Source organism: Camponotus floridanus, unplaced genomic scaffold (assembly GCF_003227725.1).
Source record: "Camponotus floridanus strain SB8 unplaced genomic scaffold, Cflo_v7.5 scaffold120, whole genome shotgun sequence".
NCBI lineage: Eukaryota > Metazoa > Arthropoda > Insecta > Hymenoptera > Formicidae > Camponotus > Camponotus floridanus.
Window position 1 is genome coordinate 353,397 of NW_020229238.1, and position 21,948 is coordinate 375,344.

A 21,948-nucleotide genomic window follows, 5' to 3' on the forward strand; every position below is an offset into this window, starting at 1 on the left:
CTAAGCTAAAGCTGAAAAACGTCTTATTATAAGAGATTATCTCTTTTTATCAAAATAATTACTGCACTTTGATGAAACAATTGTAGTATTGGTTTCGGCATCGAGTTTATTTGAACAAACTTGTACATTGTTGCTTCCATCCACATCATAATTATCATATAATATTTTTTATTGATATTGAATATCATAATATATATAAATAGAAAAGGATTTTATTAAATTTCTTATGTGTGTGTATATATAATTTTGTTGAAAATGCATTCGATGAGCAAATACGATACACTGAGAAAGTTTAAATAAAATATGTGAATATACGTGTTAACTATTATCAAAATATAGCATATACATATATTTTATATTTGATCATTTATTTCATCATGATTAGATATAATTTCCGGAAAGAAAAATAATTATACATATTGTGAAATATTGAATTATGTTATTATTATGTTTCAATATATATTAAAAATATATTTTATTAAATAAAATACTTAAATATGAAATATAAATTATACTGCACTTTATATATATACATATATAATATATTTTGATGAGAAATTTCCTGTGACGTTATATATATTAAGAAACACAATACAATTAAAATAATTAAAAGTAATAAAATGCAAAAGCTAGGCGTTTCTATAAGAATCAATTTAATTAATTTAATTAATTTTTATAAAGAATAATTAAAGAATTATGAATTAATATATTTTAATTATTAATTATAATATTTCTATTATTCTAAAATTAGCCTAAAATATTAAAATACAAGTACAATGTCTTCTGTTGTTGTTTAATCTTTACTCATTTGTATTAACATACAAATGAGTAAAGATAATTCCACATTGTAATATTAAGTTTTTACAATAATTTAAAATAATTTAATCTTTATTATACTTGAAGTAACTATAAATTACATGCAATAAAAATGTAATGTGTAATAATATCATAAATTGAGTAATTTTATTCTTCTGTATATTAGTTCAGTAATTTTATCCTTCTTTATATTAGTTCAGTATTTCTAAACCATATGCTAAAATATAAGATTTAATTTCTATAATATATGAATATATATATATATATATATATATACATATATATAATTTTTTATATAACAATATTATCTCCTTATTATGATTATGCTCTCTCTTACCGTGCTTTTACAATTCAAATTATTACAATTTCATCATCGTGTAGAATATATGACTGTAAAATAAGATACTGAGGTCTTCACTAGCTAGAATAAAAATTATCTTATATTTATGATTTATGCAGAATTAGATATATTTGATTTTCTTTTCTCTCATACCGTAGCAAAGCACTCTATAGATGCAACGAACAGTCCACCGACGCTCAAAGTAAAACTTTTCGAGTTCCTTTGTAACAGAAATAATATTATTCTCTGTATATGCAATGGAGCTATATACCACTGAACGTTATACCTAGAAAATGAATTATAAGAGACAAATTGTTCAATAAAATCTCTGAAACGCATCGGGAATGATTTTTTATCGATAAATTTCATCATTGTGCTTGTTTTGCAGAATATTAATTTCTATATTTGATGTAACAGTATGAGTTATCATGCGTACTGTTTTACAGATACGTTTCTTACGCAGTAGTAAATACGTGATGATTATGGTTCGTTATAATTTGACCAATATAATTGGCTAAAAACATATATAAAATGGCGATAACTGTATATAAAAAAGGCAATATCAATCCCTCTTCAAATGATGCAATCTAAAAGATCTAAGATTAATCGAACGTTTCACGCTGATGATATAATTAAAAAAAAGAACTCCTAAACATAAAAAGAAAGAATACTAAACTTTCAACGTTTTGAATGCTAATTATATTTTCGGTCGTTAAATTACATCACGTCACAACTTCGAGAAATTTGTGGTTAAAATTGCAAAAGAAGCATGTTATTGATTTTTATTTCTTCCTATTTTTAAGTTTAATGTATTTTACAGCGTTATAACTATCCTATTTGATGTTACAAAATTTTATATTCTAATTAATTAAATATGTTAGATTAAAATTTTTAATTTTTACAAAAAATTATTTGATTATAATTATTAATTATAATTATGATTATAATTATTTATTGATTATAATTTAATATTTTATTGTATTAAACGTAAAGTAAATAAATTAGGATTTAAAAATATATCAAATGTTTTTTTTTCATATAAAAGTTTTATAGATCGCTAAAAACGAATCTCAAAATTATCAAATTCAAGATAGCAAAATAAAAAAGTTAGGATTTTTTATTTTAAAATTCCTTACATTGATAAAGAGTATTATTATGTAATAATGGAACTTAATAGAAATAGAAATAATAATATAACAATGAAGCAAAGAAAACTTACTCGAAACAGATTGAGGCTCACTGAGCTTACTCCAAATGCTATTAAATAGAACATCATTGTTTCGCAACTGTATTGTAAGTGTTTAGACAATCTTTAAAAATAAAAATTTGTTAATATTCTTATATAACGCATGCATATTATCTGATTTATACAAACTTTATAGCTTGTCGATGAATATTCACAGCGTAAATTAAACTCTTTAATATCAAAATGTTTTTTTGATTTCGCAGCATGTCAACGTTCATTGCTTGTTTGATACGGTAACTATAAATGATATTTGTGTTTTAGTTGCAGGAATTATTTATATGAAATACATAAATTTTGCAGTTAAGTTTAAAAACTATTTTGTTTAATTTGCAAATAATAAATTTTTCGAATCTTTATAACGTTCATAACAATACCTGGCAATTTTAAACATCCCACAAACGTATTGAAGATACGTAAAAAACATTGTTCCTATTGCTAATGATGCGGTTAGTCCGATGGAAAATGATATAACATTATGCAGCAGTATCAAATAAAAATAGTTTTTTTGATCGATTAAATGCTTCGTTATGATCAAGTTATATGATCTTGATGTGTTTGTCGATAAAAAAACCTTCAAAATATCCGACCAAAATGACATAACGATAAAAGTCGATATGGTAAAAACGACAAGTACTAAAAAAGTATTAGAAAATTTTCACTTATATTTTTGCCACACATTTCTAAATTAGGTTTCTAAATTAGTTTAATTATTATCTTACATTGATGTGTGTATACATATTCGGGAAAAAATCCGTGTATAAATGAAATAGAAACATATGTAATTACAAACATATAAAATTACATTTAAAGTATATCCACATATATTTCTTTTTTTGTATCATTTTTGTTTTTGTATGCATAAAAAAATAAGAAAAATAATAAGAAGAAAATAATTAAAAAGTAATTACAATATTTTTCGAATTATTTATTTCAGAAAAATCAAAATTTGAAGAAATAAGTAGAAATTGCTTATATATAATCATATATAAATTTATATATAATTACTTATGAATATTTTCTTCACTTCTTTAAATTGCATTGCTTTCAAAGTTTTAAAAACAATTTATCTAACTATTTTTTAATTACTCTCTTTATTATTTGTGTATATGGCCAGAGGTTATGCAAAAGAGAAAATTTTATATATAATTATAATATCATTTAAAATTTAATTTTTTCAGTTAATGTATTTTTAATAGATTTTTATGCAATTAATTGCTACGTTGCCTTTCTATTATTTAAGATTTAAAAACATTTGTTATTGTGATTAACATTTACGTAGATTACACGATTACACGAGTTGTTAGAAGGTAAAGAGGAGAGTGATGAGGAAAGAAAAAGAGAGTACAAAAAAGAAAATGAAAGATGAATCATATATTGAATAAAAATTGTAAACGGAGAACAATTGTAATTACAACTTACAATTTCGAAATCAATTTTTTGTTTTTTCCAATGTAATATTTTAAAAGCTCTTGCGAGTTAAGAAGAAAACGTAACATGCAAATCTAAATTATTATCTTACCTGTAAGTGCAATAGTATAACGCTTGCCGCTACATCCATAAGCGTCTATAATAGCAATTTCTTTTTCATCTTTTAATTCATTACACACATGCAGTAGTTGTTCCATTAAATCCTTTATCTGTTGTTTTAGTAACCATATATCATTTCTTATCACTTTTCTATATATCAATTCTACATAATAATGTCAGAAAACATAGCGTAAAAACTTATTCGTCAAGTATATTTGTCTCGTCAACAAGTAAATTATCAATTTGTAGAGTTTTCAGATGTAGAAACTTCCAACTCGATAATTTAACTTACAGCTTTAACAGAGAACATGTTATATTTTATCATAAAGAGAGTAAACATAAATATGGAAGCTAGATCTTTAGTGAAATCTGGAGTCCATCTTTGTAAGAGCAATATTATGTACTGTAAATAATAATTTTATATTTACATACAAGTTTGAATTTTAGAATTATTCCTCTAAAGTCACTCACACACATACACACGCACACATATGGACAAATAAATTGTGAATTCTATAATATTAAATCTTTTCTAAAAAAATTCATAATATTTATAACGAATCTATTAATATAATATAACAATATTTGAAGAAATATAGAATATATATATATATATATATATATATATATATATATATATATACAAGTGTGTAAGTGCGTGCGTTTAATATATATTTATTCTGTGTGTATTTGCGTTTTAATTCTCATATATATGTTTATATTCATGTGTACATATATATGAAATATAATATTGACAATATAATTTCATGTTGACTTAATTGATTTTTAAATTTTATATGGGAATAGTTTATTTAGCAATAATTTATCATATAAAAATATTATTATATGATTTATTTTTAAAATTTATTAAATTTATTTTAAAATTTACCTGAAATATAACATTTGTCGTCAGAATACTAGATAGAAGAATAAATTGAAATCGAGCGAAATTTGATTGTTGGTATGGCCACAAGCCAATAACGAGCAAAAGAATCTTATTTAGACTGAAATAATCACTTTTGATGTTCTTCATTTCTTAGCAAGGTCTGAGATGTATGTGACGAAGTGCGGACAAGAATTACTCTTGTCCCCACCATTTTCCACCAATCGATCAACTATTATTTACTTCTCTCCTATATAGTATAAATTTCTCTCTGTGTAGTATAAATTTTAGCACCAATTACTTAATTTCCTAATGATGATATAATGATATAAGATACTACCTTGAGAATTTTCTCATTTTTTAAGAGTGTTTTTCATATAGCCTTTAATTTCACGATCAATTTGATAAGGGTGGAAATTGAGCGATTGTCTTTTTTTCCATTGGATAAGAAGAAAACATATTTATTGAGGAAATTATTTATGCGAAAGTCGCGCATGCGTAATCGTCACTTTTTTGACGCCACAATTTCATACTCTTCAGTTTAGTGCACGCATTCATGACATATGCTTACTCCTCGAGAAGCATTTAGTTTTAAGTTTTCTAGTATCTGGTTTATTTGTATTAAAGCTCGTATTATTTTTGAAGATGAATTAATCAAAACTGCATATGACATTTTTAAATCTTAAATTAGCGCAATTAACATTTTGATATTTTAGAAGCTAAAGGCAACCGAACCTGTCATGAGAGAATACATTTATATACAACCGTCATTATATATACAAATTAATTAATTTTTATCATCTAAAATTAATAATCTATTTTTTTCGAAACTTACTAAAATTTTAATTATCATCTATAAACATGAAAAAATTGATAAATAAATTAATATTTTTAAAGGTTTAGGTTTAGTTTTTTTCTTAAGGAAGTGTCAATTACAAAAATGTCATTTTGATTTCACTGGCAAATGAATTTTCAATAAAGGATAACATGATGAAATACTAAGTTAAGTTATAAATAGATTTTTCTATAAATACTAAATTTGTGTAACATTTTTTGTATTCTTTTTATATTATAATATTCAAACGCATCAATAAAGGGAAAGTAAAAATAAAACATAAATATTTATATGACTTGAAGAAAAATATTAAAATATTACAAGAAATAATTTCTTATAAATATACAACTTAAAATTGAATTAAATCAAAAATATAATAACTAAATTAGAAATATAGTAATAAAATTATTAATTATTTAGGACATTTAAAATAAAGTTAAATCAAATATCACACGCAACTCAATAAATTTCTTCGTAAAATGTGTACAATCAATAAAACGCTAAAAATATTACTCAGTAAATGTTCTTTCCCCTTTTCATTCTAATAGATATACGCATGGATGCACTCCTGTATAGTCTTCGAAAAAAATATTCTCCACATTTCGAACATTTTCAAACCAAATATAATAAGTAAAGTACAAAGTTACTTTTGAACTAGTCGAACATTGCAAATTAACAAAATTTCAAATTAAAAAAAGAAAAATAGACGAATGACGCAGTAAAAATTTCCACTATACTAATATTATTTCTTATTAAATATAATTTTTACGTAATTATATTTTTAGTAATACACTTTACGGATGATGTCACTGATTTCAATGATCTTGACATATGTTGTCAAGCTCACTCTCCTGAATAAGTATCAAAAGGTTTTAAGTGTCTCTTGTCGTTTATTAAAAAGTTATTAATAAAAAAATTTCTACGAATTATGTGCAATTTTTAGACATTATTATGTATGTTTTAGGAGTCAAAGTAAAATGTACATGCGTGGATACAGTATGTTCTGCCCCCTCTATAGAAGAGCTCCACTTTCGCAAGATATAACCTAAGCTAAACCTATTTCTGATTTAAAACTAAAATTTGGTTTGAGATGAACCTTGATTTGCATGAAAAGTTAAAACCCCATGTGAACTTTGTTTTATCTTGCAAACTATATGCGTGGCTACAGCCCCCAGATCATTGAAATCGGTGAAGTCGTCCGTAAAGTGCATAATTATCATATTTTTTTTAAATTCAATATACATACATGTTACTGTTACTGAACTATAAACTCAAATAACTTACAAGTACTGTTTATTTAAAAATGTGTCTTATTAAATAAAAATATTATATATGTTGATGATATTACAACTGAAGGTAATATTAAATAATTAAATATTAAGTTTATTATATGTTATTGTACTTGATGTACACGATGTTTCGTCAACATACAGCTCAATACGAAGGGTTCCCTGCTCATAGGAGCGCAAGACCGGTAATGAAGGAATAAGTAATAAAGATTACTTGCGTAAATTTTCGACGAAGTATATTTTCGCGTAATAAGCTGTTAGAAGAAAAAATTAAATTGCACAGAATAGTGAACTTGTGACATGAATATTTGAAATATATATCTAAAAGAATGTTATAATATTATAATATTACTATTATTATAATATAACTTTTAACATGTATATCAATAATCCTTATCTACATATGATTTCAATAATATTATAATAGTATAATATTATTATTATTATAATATAACTTTTAACATGTATATCAATAATTCTCATCTACATATGATTTCAATAATATTATAATATTATAATATTATTATTATATTATTATATTATTGCAATCATATATATAATATATGGGAATTATTGATATAATGTTAAGAGTTATATTAAGTTTAAGTTTATTTTATTTTTTTTGCGCTCCTATGAGCGGTCAATCCGTCGTATTGAGCTGTATGTTGATAAAACACCCTGTACATTCAATTCTAATTCGTTGCACACGCGCAATGAATATCTTGAAATTTTGTTCCCATACATTATGTTCCTATACAAGAGAAATTTTCCAGCTCTAAACTATACGTTATAAGTAAATGTTTTTATTTTTCTAATATATATAACATTATAAGAAAATAATGTTGCTTCTTTATTTTAACTATACTCTTTCTTATCGTGCTTTTATATAATTCAAACTATTACAATCTCGTTATCGTGTAGAATATATAACTGTAAAATAAAAGGTCTTCACTAGCTAAAATGAAAAATATCTTATATATTTATGATTATCATATTGATTATCATTAAATACATTGCTATATTTAGATAAATTTAGATATATTTATAAATATATTTATAGATATATTTATAGATATATTGATAAATATATTTTAAATATCATATTGGATATATTTTACTATAACTTCTATCCCATATCATAGGAAAGCACTAAAATATTAAAATACAATGTCTTCTGTTATTGTTTAAAATATTCACAAATGAGTGTAAATAATTTCACATAGTAATATTAAGTGTTTCAAAACAATTTAAAATAATTAAATCTTTATTATACTTGAAGTAACTATATGCTACGTGAAATTAAAAAATGTGCAATAATAATGTGCAGTAATAATGTAATGTGCAATAATATCATGAATTGACTAATTTTATTCTTCTACATTCTTCTTTATATTAGTTCAGTATTTCTAAATCATATACTAAAATAAAAGTTTGAATTTCTATAATATATAAAAAAAGAATATATAAATTTATATACATATATATATATATATAATTTTTATATAACAATATTATCTCCTTATTATGATTATGCTCTCTCTTACCATGCTTCTACAATTCAAATTATTACAATTTTATCATCGTGTAGAATATATGACTGTAAAATAAGATACTGAGGTCTTCACTAGCTAGAATACAAACCATCTTATATTTATGATTTATGCTGAATTAGATATATTTGATTTTCTCTTCTTTCATACCGTAGCAAAGCACTCTACAGATGCAACGAACAATCCACCGACGCTCAAAGTAAAATTTTTCGAGTCTCTTTGTAACAGAAATAATATTATTCTCTGTATATGCAATGGAGCTATATACCACTGAACGTTATATCTAGAAAATGGATTATAAGAGACAAATTGTTCAATAAAATCTCTGAAACGCATTGGGAATGATTTTTTATCGATAAATTTCCTCATTGTGCTTGTTTCGCAGAATATTAATTTCTATATTTGATGTAACAGTATGAGTTATAATGCGTACTGTTTTACAGGTACGTTTCTTACGCAGTATTAAATACGTAGTGATTATGGTTCGTTATAATTTGACCAATATAATTAGCCAAAAACATATATAAAATGGTGATAACTGTATATAAAGTAGGCAATATCAATCCCTCTTCAAATGATGCAATCTAAAAGATCTAAGATTAATCGGACGTTTTACGCTGGTAATATAATTTAAAAAAAATAACTGCTAAACACAAAAAGAAAGAATAATAAACTTTCAACGTTTTGAATGCTAATTATATTTTCGGTCGTTAAATTACATCACGTCACAACTTCGAGAAATTTGCGGTTGAAATTGCAAAAGAAGCATGTAATTGATTTTTATTTCTTCCTATTTTTAAGTTTAATGTATTTTGCAGTGTTATAACTGTCCTATTTGATGTTATAAAATTTTATATTCTAATTAATTAAATATGTTAAATTAAAACGTTCAATCTTCACAAATAATTATTTGATTATAATTATTAATTATAATTATGATTATAATTATTAATTGATTATAATTCCATATTGTATATTAGGAATATAACTAAGTTTCCGTCGCTCATAATTAAATGGCTTGCAAATGTAGTGAAGTTAGGCATTTGTTAATAAAATTGAGTGCCTAAAGTTCCATTTTTTATGAAAGAGATATTTTTTGTATCAATTTAAAATTAAATGTGATAAGTTGTTTGTTTGATGTACTTATTTACTATTTTGATTTAAATAAAACTGCAGCTGAAACTCATCGATTGATTTCTGAAACAGTCACTGCTGACCACTACCAACAATTATATATCGATTGAATGATGAATTGATGCGAAAAAGGCCAGTGATCGATGTAAGATGATTTTTTTGCATGACAACGCGCGACCTCATGTTGCAAGAATTGTAAAAGAACTATTGAAGCTCGAATACGAAATTCTCCCGCACCAACCTCTATTCTCCAGACTTGGCTTCATCGGATTACTATCTTCTCCGGTCAATACAACACGCGCTCGCCGATACATTTTTCCAATTCCGAAGAAGTCCAAAAATGCATCGATCAATGGATTGCTCTAGAAAACAAGTTGTCCTATTGTTGAGAAATCCAACTTTTGCAAAAAAGATTGGAAAAAATCATAGAAAACAATGGATTATATTTTGATTAATATATTAATTCATTTTCTTATTGAAATAGATGTACAATATTTTTCAAGTAGAAAAACAGAGAACTTAGTTATATACCTAATATTAAACATAAAGTAAATAAATTAGAATTTGAGAATATATGAAATATTTTATTTTTTTCATAAAAGTTTTCTAGATTGCTAAAAACGAACCTCATATTAAAATCTTTAATTCAAGAAAGCGAAATAAAAAAGTTAGGATATTTTATTTTAAAATTCCTTATATTGATTTTTTTGCTATTTTGAGTTCAATTTTGAAACATCAAACTCGTGTGCATGAATCTGGGATATCTTCAAAGATTAAATATATTGAATATATTTGATAGAGCCTCAATGATTTAATTCATAATTTTATTTAATAGACCCTATATTACTCATAAATATTTCTTTAATCAACATAATAAATTTCTCTTTTAAAATAATTTTTATTTAATTGTTCCAACAATATAATTATTGATTGCAGCAAAATTTCTTTAATATATATATCAAAGTTATAACATGATAACATTTGAAATGCATATAAATTTAGAATATATAAAAACATTCTTTTTTGAAAATTTAACCGCAAATTCTTCAAAATAACGACATGATAACAAATTATAAACTGGAATCAGCATCAAAAGTAATTATGGAAAATGATTACTGTTTTTTTTATACTTTTATTTTATTTCGTTGAATCGGTGAAAGCGATTCTTGCCGTATTTAATAAAGAGTATTTAATGTAATAATGAAAATTATAATAGAAATAATAATTTAACAATGAAACAAAATCACTTACTCGAAACAGATTGAGGCTCAACGAGCCTACTCCAAATGCTATTAAATAGAACATCATTGTTTCGCAACTGTATTGTAAGTGTTTAGACAATCTTTAAAAATAAAAATTTGTTAATATTTTTGCACAACGTACACATATTATTTAATTCATACAAACTTTATAGCTTGTCGATGAATATTTACAGCGCAAATTAAACTCTTCAATATGAAAATGTGATTTCGTAGCATGTCAACGTTCATTGCCTGTTTGATACGGTAGCTATAGATGATGTTTGTGTTTTAGTTGCAGGAATTATTTTTATCAAATACATAGATTTTGCAGTTAAGTTTAAAAACTATTTTCTTTAGTTTAAAAATAATAAATTCTCCAAATCTTTATGACGTTCATAACAATACCTGGCAATTTTAAACATCCCGCAAACGTATTGAAGATACGTAAAAAACATTGTTCCTGTCGCTAATAATGCAGTTAGACCGATGGAAAATGACATAATATTATGCAGCAGTATCAAATAAAAATACTTCTCTTGATCGATTAAATGCTTCGATATGATCAAGTTATATGATCTGGATGTGTTTGTCGATAAAAAAACGTTCAAAATATTCGACCAAAATGACACAACGATAAAAGTTGATATGGTAAGAACGGCAAGTACTAAAAAAGTATTAGAAAATTGTCACTTATATTTATGCCACACATAAGGTTTCTAAATTAGTTTAATCATTATCTTACATTGATGTGTGTATATATATTCGGGAAAAAATCCGTGTATAAAATACAAACATATAAAATTACATTTAAAGTATATCCACATATTTTTCTTTTTCTTGTATCATTTTTGTTTTTGTATGCATAAAAAAATAAGAAAAATAATAAGAAGTAAATAATTGAAAAGTAATTAGAATATTTTTCGAATTATTTATTTCAGAAAAATCAAAATTGAAGAAATAAGTAGAAATTGCTTATATATAATCATATATAAATTTATATATAATTACTTATGAATATTTTCTTCACTTCTTTAAATTGCATTGCTTCTAAGGTTTCAAAAACTATTTATCTAATTATTTTTTAATGATTCTTTTTATTATTTGTAAATATGACCAGAGGTTATGCAAACGAGAAAATTATATATATAATTATATGTTTTTATATTTAATTGTATTAATATTTTATCTGAACTAATCAATAAAATATAATTTTTTCAGTTAATGTATTTTTAATAAATTTTTATGCTATTAATTGCTACGTTGCCTTTCTATTATTTAAGATTTAAAAACATTTGTTATTGTGATTAACATTTACGTAGATTACGAGACGTTGTTAGAAGGTAAAAAGGAGAGTGACGAAGAAAGAAAAAGAGAGTGCAAAAAACAAAATGAAAGATGAATCATATATTGAATAAAAATTGTAAACGGAGAACAATTTTAATTACAACTTACAATTTCGAAATCAATTTTTTGTTTTTTCCAATGTAATATTTTAAAAGAACTTGCGAGTTAAGAAGAAAACGTAACATGCAAATCTAAATTATTATCTTACCTGTAAGTGCAATAGTATAACGCTTACCGTTACATCCATATGCGTCTATAATAGCAATTTCTTTTTCATCTTTTAATTTATTACACACATGCAGTAGTTGTTCCATTAAATCCTTTACCTGTTGTTTTAGTAATCATATATCATTTCTTATCACTTTTCTATATATCAATTCTACATAATAATGTCAGAAAACATAGTGTACTTATTCGTTACGTATATTTGTCTCGTCAACAAGTAAATTATCAATTTATAAAGTTTAGTTTTAGTTGTATAAACTTCCAACTCTCCAAGTTAACTTACAGCTTTAACAGAGAACATGTTGTATTTTATCATAAAGACAGTAAACATAAATATGGGACCTAGATCTTTGGTGAAGTTTGGAGTCTGTCTTTGTAAGAAAAGTATTATATACTGTAAATAATAATTTCATATTTACATACAAGTTTGCATTGTAAAATTATTCCTCCAAAGTCACTCGCGCACATACACGCAGGCATATGAACAAATAAATTGTGAATTCTATAATATTAAATCTTTTCTAATAAAAATTGATAATATTTATAACGAACCTATTAATATGATAATATTTGAGAAAATATAGAATATAGAATATATATATATATATATTTAGATATATATATATATATATATATATACAGAATTACACAAGTATATAAGTGCGTGTGTTTAATATTTATTCTACATGTATTTGCGTTTTAATTCTCATATATATATATATATATGTATATATTCATATGTGTATATATGTACGAATTATAATATTGACATAATATAATTTTATGTTGAGTTAATTGATTTTTAAATTTTATATGGGAAAAGTTTATTTAGCAGTAATTCATCATGTAAAAATATTATTATATGATATATTTTTAAAATTTATTAATTTATTTTAAAATTTACCTGAAATATAACATTTGTCGTCAGAATACTAGATAGAAGAATAAATTGAAATCGAGCGAAATTTGATTGTTGATACGGCCACAAGCCAAGAATGAGCAAAAGAATCTTATTTAAACTGAAATAATCACCTTTCATGTTGTTCATTTCTTTGCGAAGTCTGAGATGTATGTGACGAAGTGCCGATAAGAATTACTCTTGTCCCCACCATTTTCCATCGATCGTTCAACTATTATTTGCTTCTCTGCTCTAGAGTAAATTTGAGCACAAATTACTTAATTTTATATAATGATGATATAAGATACTACCTTAAGATCATAATAATTCGTATTTTCTAACAGTGTTTTTCATATAGTCTCTAATTTCGCGATCAATTTGATAAGGGTGGAAATTGAGCGAGTGTCTTTTTTTCCATAGGGTAAGAAAAAAAAAATTTATTGAGGAAATTATTATTAATTATTTATGCGAAAGTCGCGCACGCGTAATGATCATTTTTTTTTTGTCGCAACAAATTTATGCTCTTCAATTTAGTGCACGCATTCATAACATATGCTTGCTCCTCGAGAAGCATTTAGTTTTAAGTTTTCTAGTATCTGGTTTATTTGTATTAAAGCTCGTGTTATTTTTGAAGATGAATTAATCAAAACAGCACACGACATTTTTAAATCTCAAATTAGCGCAATTAACATTATGATATTTTAAAAGCTTAAAAGGTAACCAAACATGTCATGAAAGAGAACATTTATATATAATCGTAATTATGTATATAAATTAACTAATTTTTATTATCATTTAAAATTAATAATCTATTTTCTCGAAACTTACTAAAAATCTTGATCATCTTTGAAAACTTTATAATCTACAAAAACGGAAAAATTGATAAATAAATTAATATTTTGAAAAGTTTAGGTTTTTCTCTTAAGGAAGTGTCAATTACGAAAATATCATTTTGATTTGACTGGCAAATGAATTTTTAATAATGGATAACATGATGAAAGACTAACAAGTTAAGTTATAAATAGATTTTTCTATAGATACAAATTTGTGTGACATATACATTTTTCACTTTATATTATAATATTCGATCACATCAATACAGGAAAAATAAAAATAGAACATAAATATTTAAACGACTTGAAGAAAAATATTAAAATATTAAAAGAAGTAATTATGTAAAAATATAGAATCTAAAATTGAATTAAATTAAAAATATAATAATTAAATTAGAAAGATAATAATAAAATTAATAATTATTTAGGACATTTGAAATGAAATTAAATAAAATCAAATACAGGCAACTTAATAAATTTTTTTAAATACAGGCAACTTAATAAATTTTTTCGTGAAATGTATATACGATTAAAACGATCAATAAAAAACTAAAAATATTACTCAGTAAATGCTCTTTCCCCTTTTCATTCTAGTGGATACACGCATGGATGCACTCTTGTACAGTCTTCGAAAAAAATATTCTCCTCACTTCGAACATTTTTGAGCCAAATATAATCGGTAAAGTACAAAGTTATTTTCGAATTAGTCGAACGTACAATATAAATTAACAAGATTTCGAATTAAAAAAATAAAAATAGACGAACGGCACAGGAAGATTTCCGTTGCCGCTATAGTAACATTATTTGTTATTATATATAATTTTTACGTAATTATATTTTTTTAAATTCAATATACATATATGTTATTAAAAACTTTAAATTTAAATAATTTACGAGTACTATTTATTCAAAAATGTGTCATATTAAAGAAAAGTAGAAATATTATGATATCACAATTGGAAGTAATATTAAATAATGAAATATTAAATTTATTATACGTTATTGTACTTGATGTACACGTTATATTCAATTCCAATTCGTTGCGTACGTTTAATGAATATCTTAAAATAAATTTTGTTTTCCTGTGTTTCTACATGGGAAAACTTCCAGCTCTAAACTGTACGTTATAAGTAGATGTTTTTATTTTTCTAGTATATATAACAATTATACGAAAATAATGTTGTTTCTTTATTCTAACTATACTCTTTCTTATCGTGCTTTTATATAATTCAAACTATTACAATCTCTTTATCGTGTAGAATATATAACTGTAAAATAAGATACTGAGGTCTTCACTAACTAAAATGAAAAATATCTTAGGACACCATCTTATGTTCCCCTCAAAACCATACAATTTTTGTTGAAAACGTTTTTCTCTAAAATGTTTAGTTTTTGAAAGAAAAGGGGTGTATGGGTGGTTTAGGACACCCTGTATATTTATGATTATCATATACATTAAATACATTAGATATATTTTGTTATATTTATATAAATTTAGATATATTTATAAACATATTTATAGATATATTTATAGATATATTTATAAATATATTTTAAATATCATATTGGATATATTTTATTATATCTTCTATCTCATATCGTAGGAAAGTACTAAAATATTAAAATACAAGTACAATGTCTTCTGTTATTGTTTAAAATATTCACAAATAAGTGTAAATAATTTCACATAGTAATATTAAGTTTTTTAAAACAATTTAAAATAATTAAATCTTTATTATACTTGAAGTAACTATATGCTACGTGAAATAAAAATGTAATGTGCAATAATATCATAAATTGAGTAATTTTATTCTTCTACATTCTTCTTTATATTAATTCAGTATTTCTAAACCATATACCACAATAAAAGTTTTAATTTCTATAACATATAAAACGAGAATATATAAATATATATATATATATATATATATATGTATAATTTTTACATAACAATATTATCTCCTTATTATGATTATGCTCTCTCTTACCATGCTTTTACAATTCAAATTATTACAATTTTATCATCGTGTAGAATATATGACTGTAAAATAAGATACTGAAGTCTTCACTAGCTAGAATACAAACTATCTTATATTTATGATTTATGCTGAATTAGATATATTTGATTTTCTTTTCTTTCATACCGTAGCAAAGCACTCTATAGATGCAACGAACAGTCCACCGACGCTTAAAGTAAAATTTTTCGAGTCTCTTTGTAACAGAAATAATATTATTCTCTGTATATGCAATGGAGCTATATACCATTGTACGTTATACCTAGAAAATGGATTATAAGAGACAAATTGTTCAATAAAATCTCTGAAACGCATCGGGAATGATTTTTTATCGATAAATTTCATCATTGTGCTTGTTTTGCAGAATATTAACTTCTATATTTGATGTGACAGTATGAGTTATAATGTGTACTGTTTTACAGGTACGTTTCTTACGCAGTATTAAATACGTAGTGATTATGGTTCGTTATAATTTGACCAATATAATTGGCCAAAAACATATATAAAATGGCGATAACTGTATATAAAAAAGGCAATATCAATCCCTCTTCAAATGATGCAATCTAAAAGATCTAAGATTAATCGAACGTTTCACGCTGGTAATATAATTATAAAAAAACTGCTAAACACAAAAAGAAAGAATAATAAACTTTTATCATTTTGGACGCTAAATATATTTTTGGTCCTTAAATTACATCACGTCTCAACTTCGAGAAATTTGCGGTTAAAATTGTAAAAGAAGCATGTTATTGATTTTTATTTCTTCCTATTTGTAAGTTTAATGTATTTTACAGTGTTATAACTGTCCTATTTGACGTTATAAAATTTTATATTCTAATTAGTTAAATATGTTAAACTAAAACGTTCATCTTTACAAAAAATTATTTGATTATAATTTTTATTATAATCAAATAATTTTTATATAATATGTAATTTATATAATATGTTAAATTAAAATGTTCAATATCCACAAAAATTATTTGATTATAATTATTAATTATAATCAAATGATTATAATTATTATTATGATTATAATTATTAATTGATTATAATTGATTATAATTCCATATTGTATTATATTAGGAATATAATTAAGGTTCCGTCGCTCATAATTAAATGGCTTCAGTTGCAAATGTAGTAAAGTTAGGCGTTTGTCAATAAAATTGAGTGCCCAAAGATCCATTTTTTATGAAAGAAATATTTTTTGTATCGATTTAAAATTAAATGTGATAAGTTGTTTGTTCGATGTACTTCTTCACTACTTTGATTTAAATAAAACTGCAGCTGAGCTCGTCGATTGATTTCTGAAACAGTCACTGCTGACCACTACCAACAACAATTATACCGATTGAATGATGAATTGATGCGAAAAAAACCACTGATCGATGTAAGGTGATTCTTTTGCATGACAACGCGCGACTTCATGTTGCAAGAATTGTAAAAGAACTATTGAAGCTCGAATACGAAATTCTCCCGCACCAACCTCTATTCTACAGACTTGGCGTCATCGGATTACTATCTTCTCCGGTCAATACAACACGCGCTCGCCGATACATTTTTCCAATTCCGAAGAAGTCCAAAAATGCATCGATCAATGGATTGCTCTAGAAAACAAGTTGTCCTATTGTTGAGAAATCCAACTTTTGCAAAAAAGATTGGAAAAAATCATAGAAAACAATGGATTATATTTTGATTAATATATTAATTCATTTTCTTATTGAAATAGATGTATTTTACAAGTAAGAAAACAGCGGGAACTTAGTTATATACCTAATATTAAACATAAAGTAAATAAATTAGGATTTGAAAATATATTTATTATTTTTTTTTCTTCATAAAAGTTTTCTAGATTGCTGAAAACGAATCTCATATCAAAATCTTTAATTCAAGAAAACGAAATAAAAAAGTTAGGATTTTTTATTTTAAAATTCCATACATTGATGTTTTTTGCTATTTTGAGTTCAATTTTGATACATCAAACTCGTGTGTAGCAATCTGGGATATCTCCAAAGATTAAATATATTGAATATATTTGATAGAGCCTCAATGATCTAATTCATAATTTTATTTAATAGACCCTATATTACTCATAACTATTTCTTTAATCAACATAATAAATTTCTCTTTTAAAATAATTTTTAATTAATTGTTCCAACCATATAATTATTGATTGCAGCAAAATTTCTTCAATATATATATCAAAGTTATAACATGATAACTTTTGAAATGCATATAAATATAGAATATATAAAAATAATCTTTTTTAAAAATTTAATCGCAAATTCTTCAAAATAACGACGTGATAACAAATTATAAACTGGATTCAGTATCAAAAGTAATTATGGAAAATGATTACTGTTTTTTTACTTCATTACTTTTATTTTATTTCATTGAATCGTTGAAAGCGATTCTTGTCGTATTTAATAAAGAGTATTTAATGTAATAAAATTATAATAGAAATAATAATTTAACAATGAAACAAAATCACTTACTCGAAACAGATTGAGGCTCACCAAGCCTACTCCAAATGCTATTAAATAGAACATCATTGTTTCGCAACTGTATTGTAAGTGTTTAGACAATCTTTAAAAATAAAAATTTGTTAATATTTTTGCACAACGTACGCATATTATTTGATTCATACAAACTTTATAGCTTGTCGATGAATATTTACAGCGCAAATTAAACTTTTCAATATGAAAATGTCTTTTTGATTTCGTAACATATCAACGTTCATTGCCTGTTTGATACGGTAGCTATAGATGATGTTTGTGTTTTAGTTGCAGGAATTATTTTTATCAAATACATAGATTTTGCAGTTAAGTTTAAAAACTATTTTCTTTAGTTTACAAATAATAAATTCTCCAAATCTTTATGACGTTCATATCAATACCTGGCAATTTTAAACATCCCGCAAACGTATTGAAGATACGTAAAAAACATTGTTCCTATCGCTAATAATGCGGTTAGACCGATGGAAAATGATATAATATTATGCAGCAGTATCATATAAAAATACTTCTCTTGATCGATTAAATGCTTCGATATGATCAAGTTATATGATCTTGATGTGTTTGTCGACAAAAAAACGTTCAAAATATCCGACCAAAATGATACAACGATAAAAGTCGATATGGTAAAAACGACAAGTACTAAAAAAGTATTAGAAAATTGTCACTTATATTTTTGCCACACATAAGGTTTTTAAATTAGTTTAATCATTATTTTACATTGATGTGTGTATACATATTCGGGAAAAAATCCGTGTATAAATGAAAAAAATACAAACATTTATAATTACAAGCATATAAAATTACATTTAAAGTATATCCACATATTTTTCTTTTTCTTGTATGATTTTTGTTTTTGTATGCATAAAAAAATAAGAAAAATAATAAGAAGAAAATAATTGAAAAATAATTAAAATTTTTTTCGAATTATTTATTTCAGAAAAATCAAAATTTGAAGAAATAAGTAGAAATTGCTTACATATGATCATATGTAAATTTATATATAATTACTTATGAATATTTTCTTCACTTCTTTAAATTGCATTGCTTCCAAGGTTTCAAAAACTATTTATCTAATTATTTTTTAATGACTCTTTTTATTATTTGTGTATATGGCCAGAGGTTATGCAAAAGAGAAAATTTTATATATAATTATATGTTTTTATATTTAATTGTATTAATATTTTATCTGAAGTAATCAATAAAATATAATTTTTTCAGTTAATGTATTTTTAATAAATTTTTATGCTATTAATTGCTACGTTGCCTTTCTATTATTTGAGATTTGAAAACATTTGTCATTGTGATTAACATTTACGTAGATTACACGAGACGTTGTTAGAAGATCAAGAAAAGAATGGTGAAGAAAGAAAAAAAGAGTGCAAAAAGGAAAATGAAAGATAAATCATATATTAAATAAAAATTATAAACGGAGAACAATTGTAATTACAACAACAACTTGTAAACGGAGAACAATTGTAATTACAACTTACAATTTCGAAATCAATTTTTCGTTTTTCCCAATGTAATATCTTAAAAGCTCTTGCGAGTTAAGAAGAAAACGTAACATGCAAATCTAAATTATTATCTTACCTGTAAGTGCAATAGTATAACGTTTGCCGTTACATCCATATGCGTCTATAATAGCAATTTCTCTTTCATCTTTTAATTCATTACACACATGCAGTAGTTGTTCCATTAAATCCTTTATCTGTTGTTTTAGTAACCATATATCATTTCTTATCACTTTTCTATATATCAATTCTACATAATAATGTCAGAAAACATAGTGTACTTATTCGTTACGTATATTTGTCTCGTCAACAAGTAAATTATCAATTTATAAAGTTTCAGTTGCATAAACTTCCAACTCTCCAAGTTAACTTACAGCTTTAACAGAGAACATGTTGTATTTTATCATAAAAAGAGTAAACATAAATATGGAAGCTAGATCTTTGGTGAAGTTTGGAGTCCGTCTTTGTAAGAAAAATATTATGTACTGTAAATAATAATTTCATATTTACATACAAGTTTGCATTGTCAAATTATTCCTCTAAAGTCACTCGCGTACATGCACACGCAGGCATATAAAAAAATAAATTGTGAATTCTATAATATTAAATCTTTTCTAAAAAATTTGATAATATTTATAACGAATCTATTAATATGATAATATTTGAGAAAATATAGAATATATATATATATATATATATATATATATATATATATATGAGAATTAAAACGCAAATACATAAAGAATAAATAATAATTAAACACACGCACTTATACACTTGTGTAATTTTATACATATATATATATATACATATATATATATATATATATATATATATATATATAAAATTATACAAGTGTATAAGTGCGTGTGTTTAATTATTATTTATTTTTTATGTATTTGCGTTTTAATTCTCATATATATATTATATATATATATATATATATGTATATATATGTTTATATTCATATGTGTATATATGTACGAATTATAATTTTGACATAATATAATTTTATTTTGACTTAATTGATTTTTAAATTTTATATGGGAAAAGTTTATTTAGCAGTAATTCATCATGTAAAAATATTATTATATGATATATTTTTAAAATTTATTAATTTATTTTAAAATTTACCTGAAATATAACATTTGTCGTCAGAATACTAGATAGAAGAATAAATTGAAATCGAGCGAAATTTGATTGTTGATACGGCCACAAGCCAAGAATGAGCAAAAGAATCTTATTTAAACTGAAATAATCACCTTTCATGTTGTTCATTTCTTTGCGAAGTTTGAGATGTATGTGACGAAGTGCCGATAAGAATTACTCTTGTCCCCACCATTTTCCACCGATCGTTCAACTATTATTTGCTTCTCTGCTCTAGAGTAAATTTGAGCACAAATTACTTAATTTTATATAATGATGATGTAAGATACTACCTTAAGATCATAATAATTCGTATTTTTTAACAGTGTTTTTCATATAGTCTCTAATTTCGCGATCAATTTGATAAGGGTGGAAATTGAGCGAGTGTCTTTTTTTCCATAGGGTAAGAAAAAAAAAAATTTATTGAGGAAATTATTATTAATTATTTATGCGAAAGTCGCGCACGCGTAATGATCATTTTTTTTGTCGCCACAAATTTATGCTCTTCAGTTTAGTGCACGCATTCATAACGTATGCTTGCTCCTCGAGAAGTATTTAGTTTTAAGTTCTTTAGTATCTGATTTATTTGTATTAAAGCTCGT

At 24.2% G+C, this 21,948-nt stretch overlaps 3 protein-coding genes across 7 annotated transcripts; all 3 read right to left on the bottom strand.

The window, feature by feature from the left end:
- Positions 1-1,159: 1,159 nt before the first annotated feature.
- On the bottom strand, positions 1,160-5,097 carry LOC109610454. Its single transcript, XM_025415447.1, has 8 exons — positions 4,819-5,097; positions 4,222-4,332; positions 3,922-4,039; positions 2,777-3,035; positions 2,532-2,639; positions 2,376-2,466; positions 1,310-1,442; positions 1,160-1,237 (listed from the first exon to the last, which is right to left on the bottom strand). The coding sequence occupies exons 1-7, from the start codon at positions 4,960-4,962 to the stop codon at positions 1,437-1,439; spliced, it is 837 nt and encodes a 278-aa protein (XP_025271232.1). The 5' UTR covers positions 4,963-5,097; the 3' UTR covers positions 1,160-1,237; positions 1,310-1,436.
- Positions 5,098-8,457: 3,360 nt separating this feature from the next.
- LOC109610288 lies at positions 8,458-13,532 on the bottom strand. Of its 5 annotated transcripts, none has more exons than XM_025415441.1 (9): positions 13,335-13,532; positions 12,714-12,824; positions 12,441-12,531; positions 11,267-11,525; positions 11,028-11,129; positions 10,872-10,962; positions 8,943-9,070; positions 8,637-8,769; positions 8,458-8,564 (listed from the first exon to the last, which is right to left on the bottom strand). In XM_025415441.1, the coding sequence occupies exons 1-9, from the start codon at positions 13,476-13,478 to the stop codon at positions 8,514-8,516; spliced, it is 1,110 nt and encodes a 369-aa protein (XP_025271226.1). In that variant the 5' UTR covers positions 13,479-13,532; the 3' UTR covers positions 8,458-8,513. The 5 variants fall into 5 exon arrangements, with proteins under 5 accessions (XP_025271226.1, XP_025271225.1, XP_025271228.1 ...); XM_025415440.1 differs by having other exon boundaries at positions 12,414-12,531; XM_025415443.1 differs by lacking the exons at positions 8,458-8,564; positions 8,943-9,070 and adding an exon at positions 9,862-9,982 and having other exon boundaries at positions 8,704-8,769; positions 12,414-12,531.
- A 2,767-nt stretch (positions 13,533-16,299) lies between these two features.
- LOC112639946 lies at positions 16,300-21,501 on the bottom strand. The gene is made up of 8 exons (XM_025415478.1): positions 21,335-21,501; positions 20,575-20,685; positions 20,280-20,450; positions 19,070-19,328; positions 18,825-18,932; positions 18,669-18,759; positions 16,612-16,739; positions 16,300-16,438 (listed from the first exon to the last, which is right to left on the bottom strand). The coding sequence occupies exons 3-8, from the start codon at positions 20,383-20,385 to the stop codon at positions 16,300-16,302; spliced, it is 831 nt and encodes a 276-aa protein (XP_025271263.1). The 5' UTR covers positions 20,386-20,450; positions 20,575-20,685; positions 21,335-21,501.
- Positions 21,502-21,948: the final 447 nt, after the last annotated feature.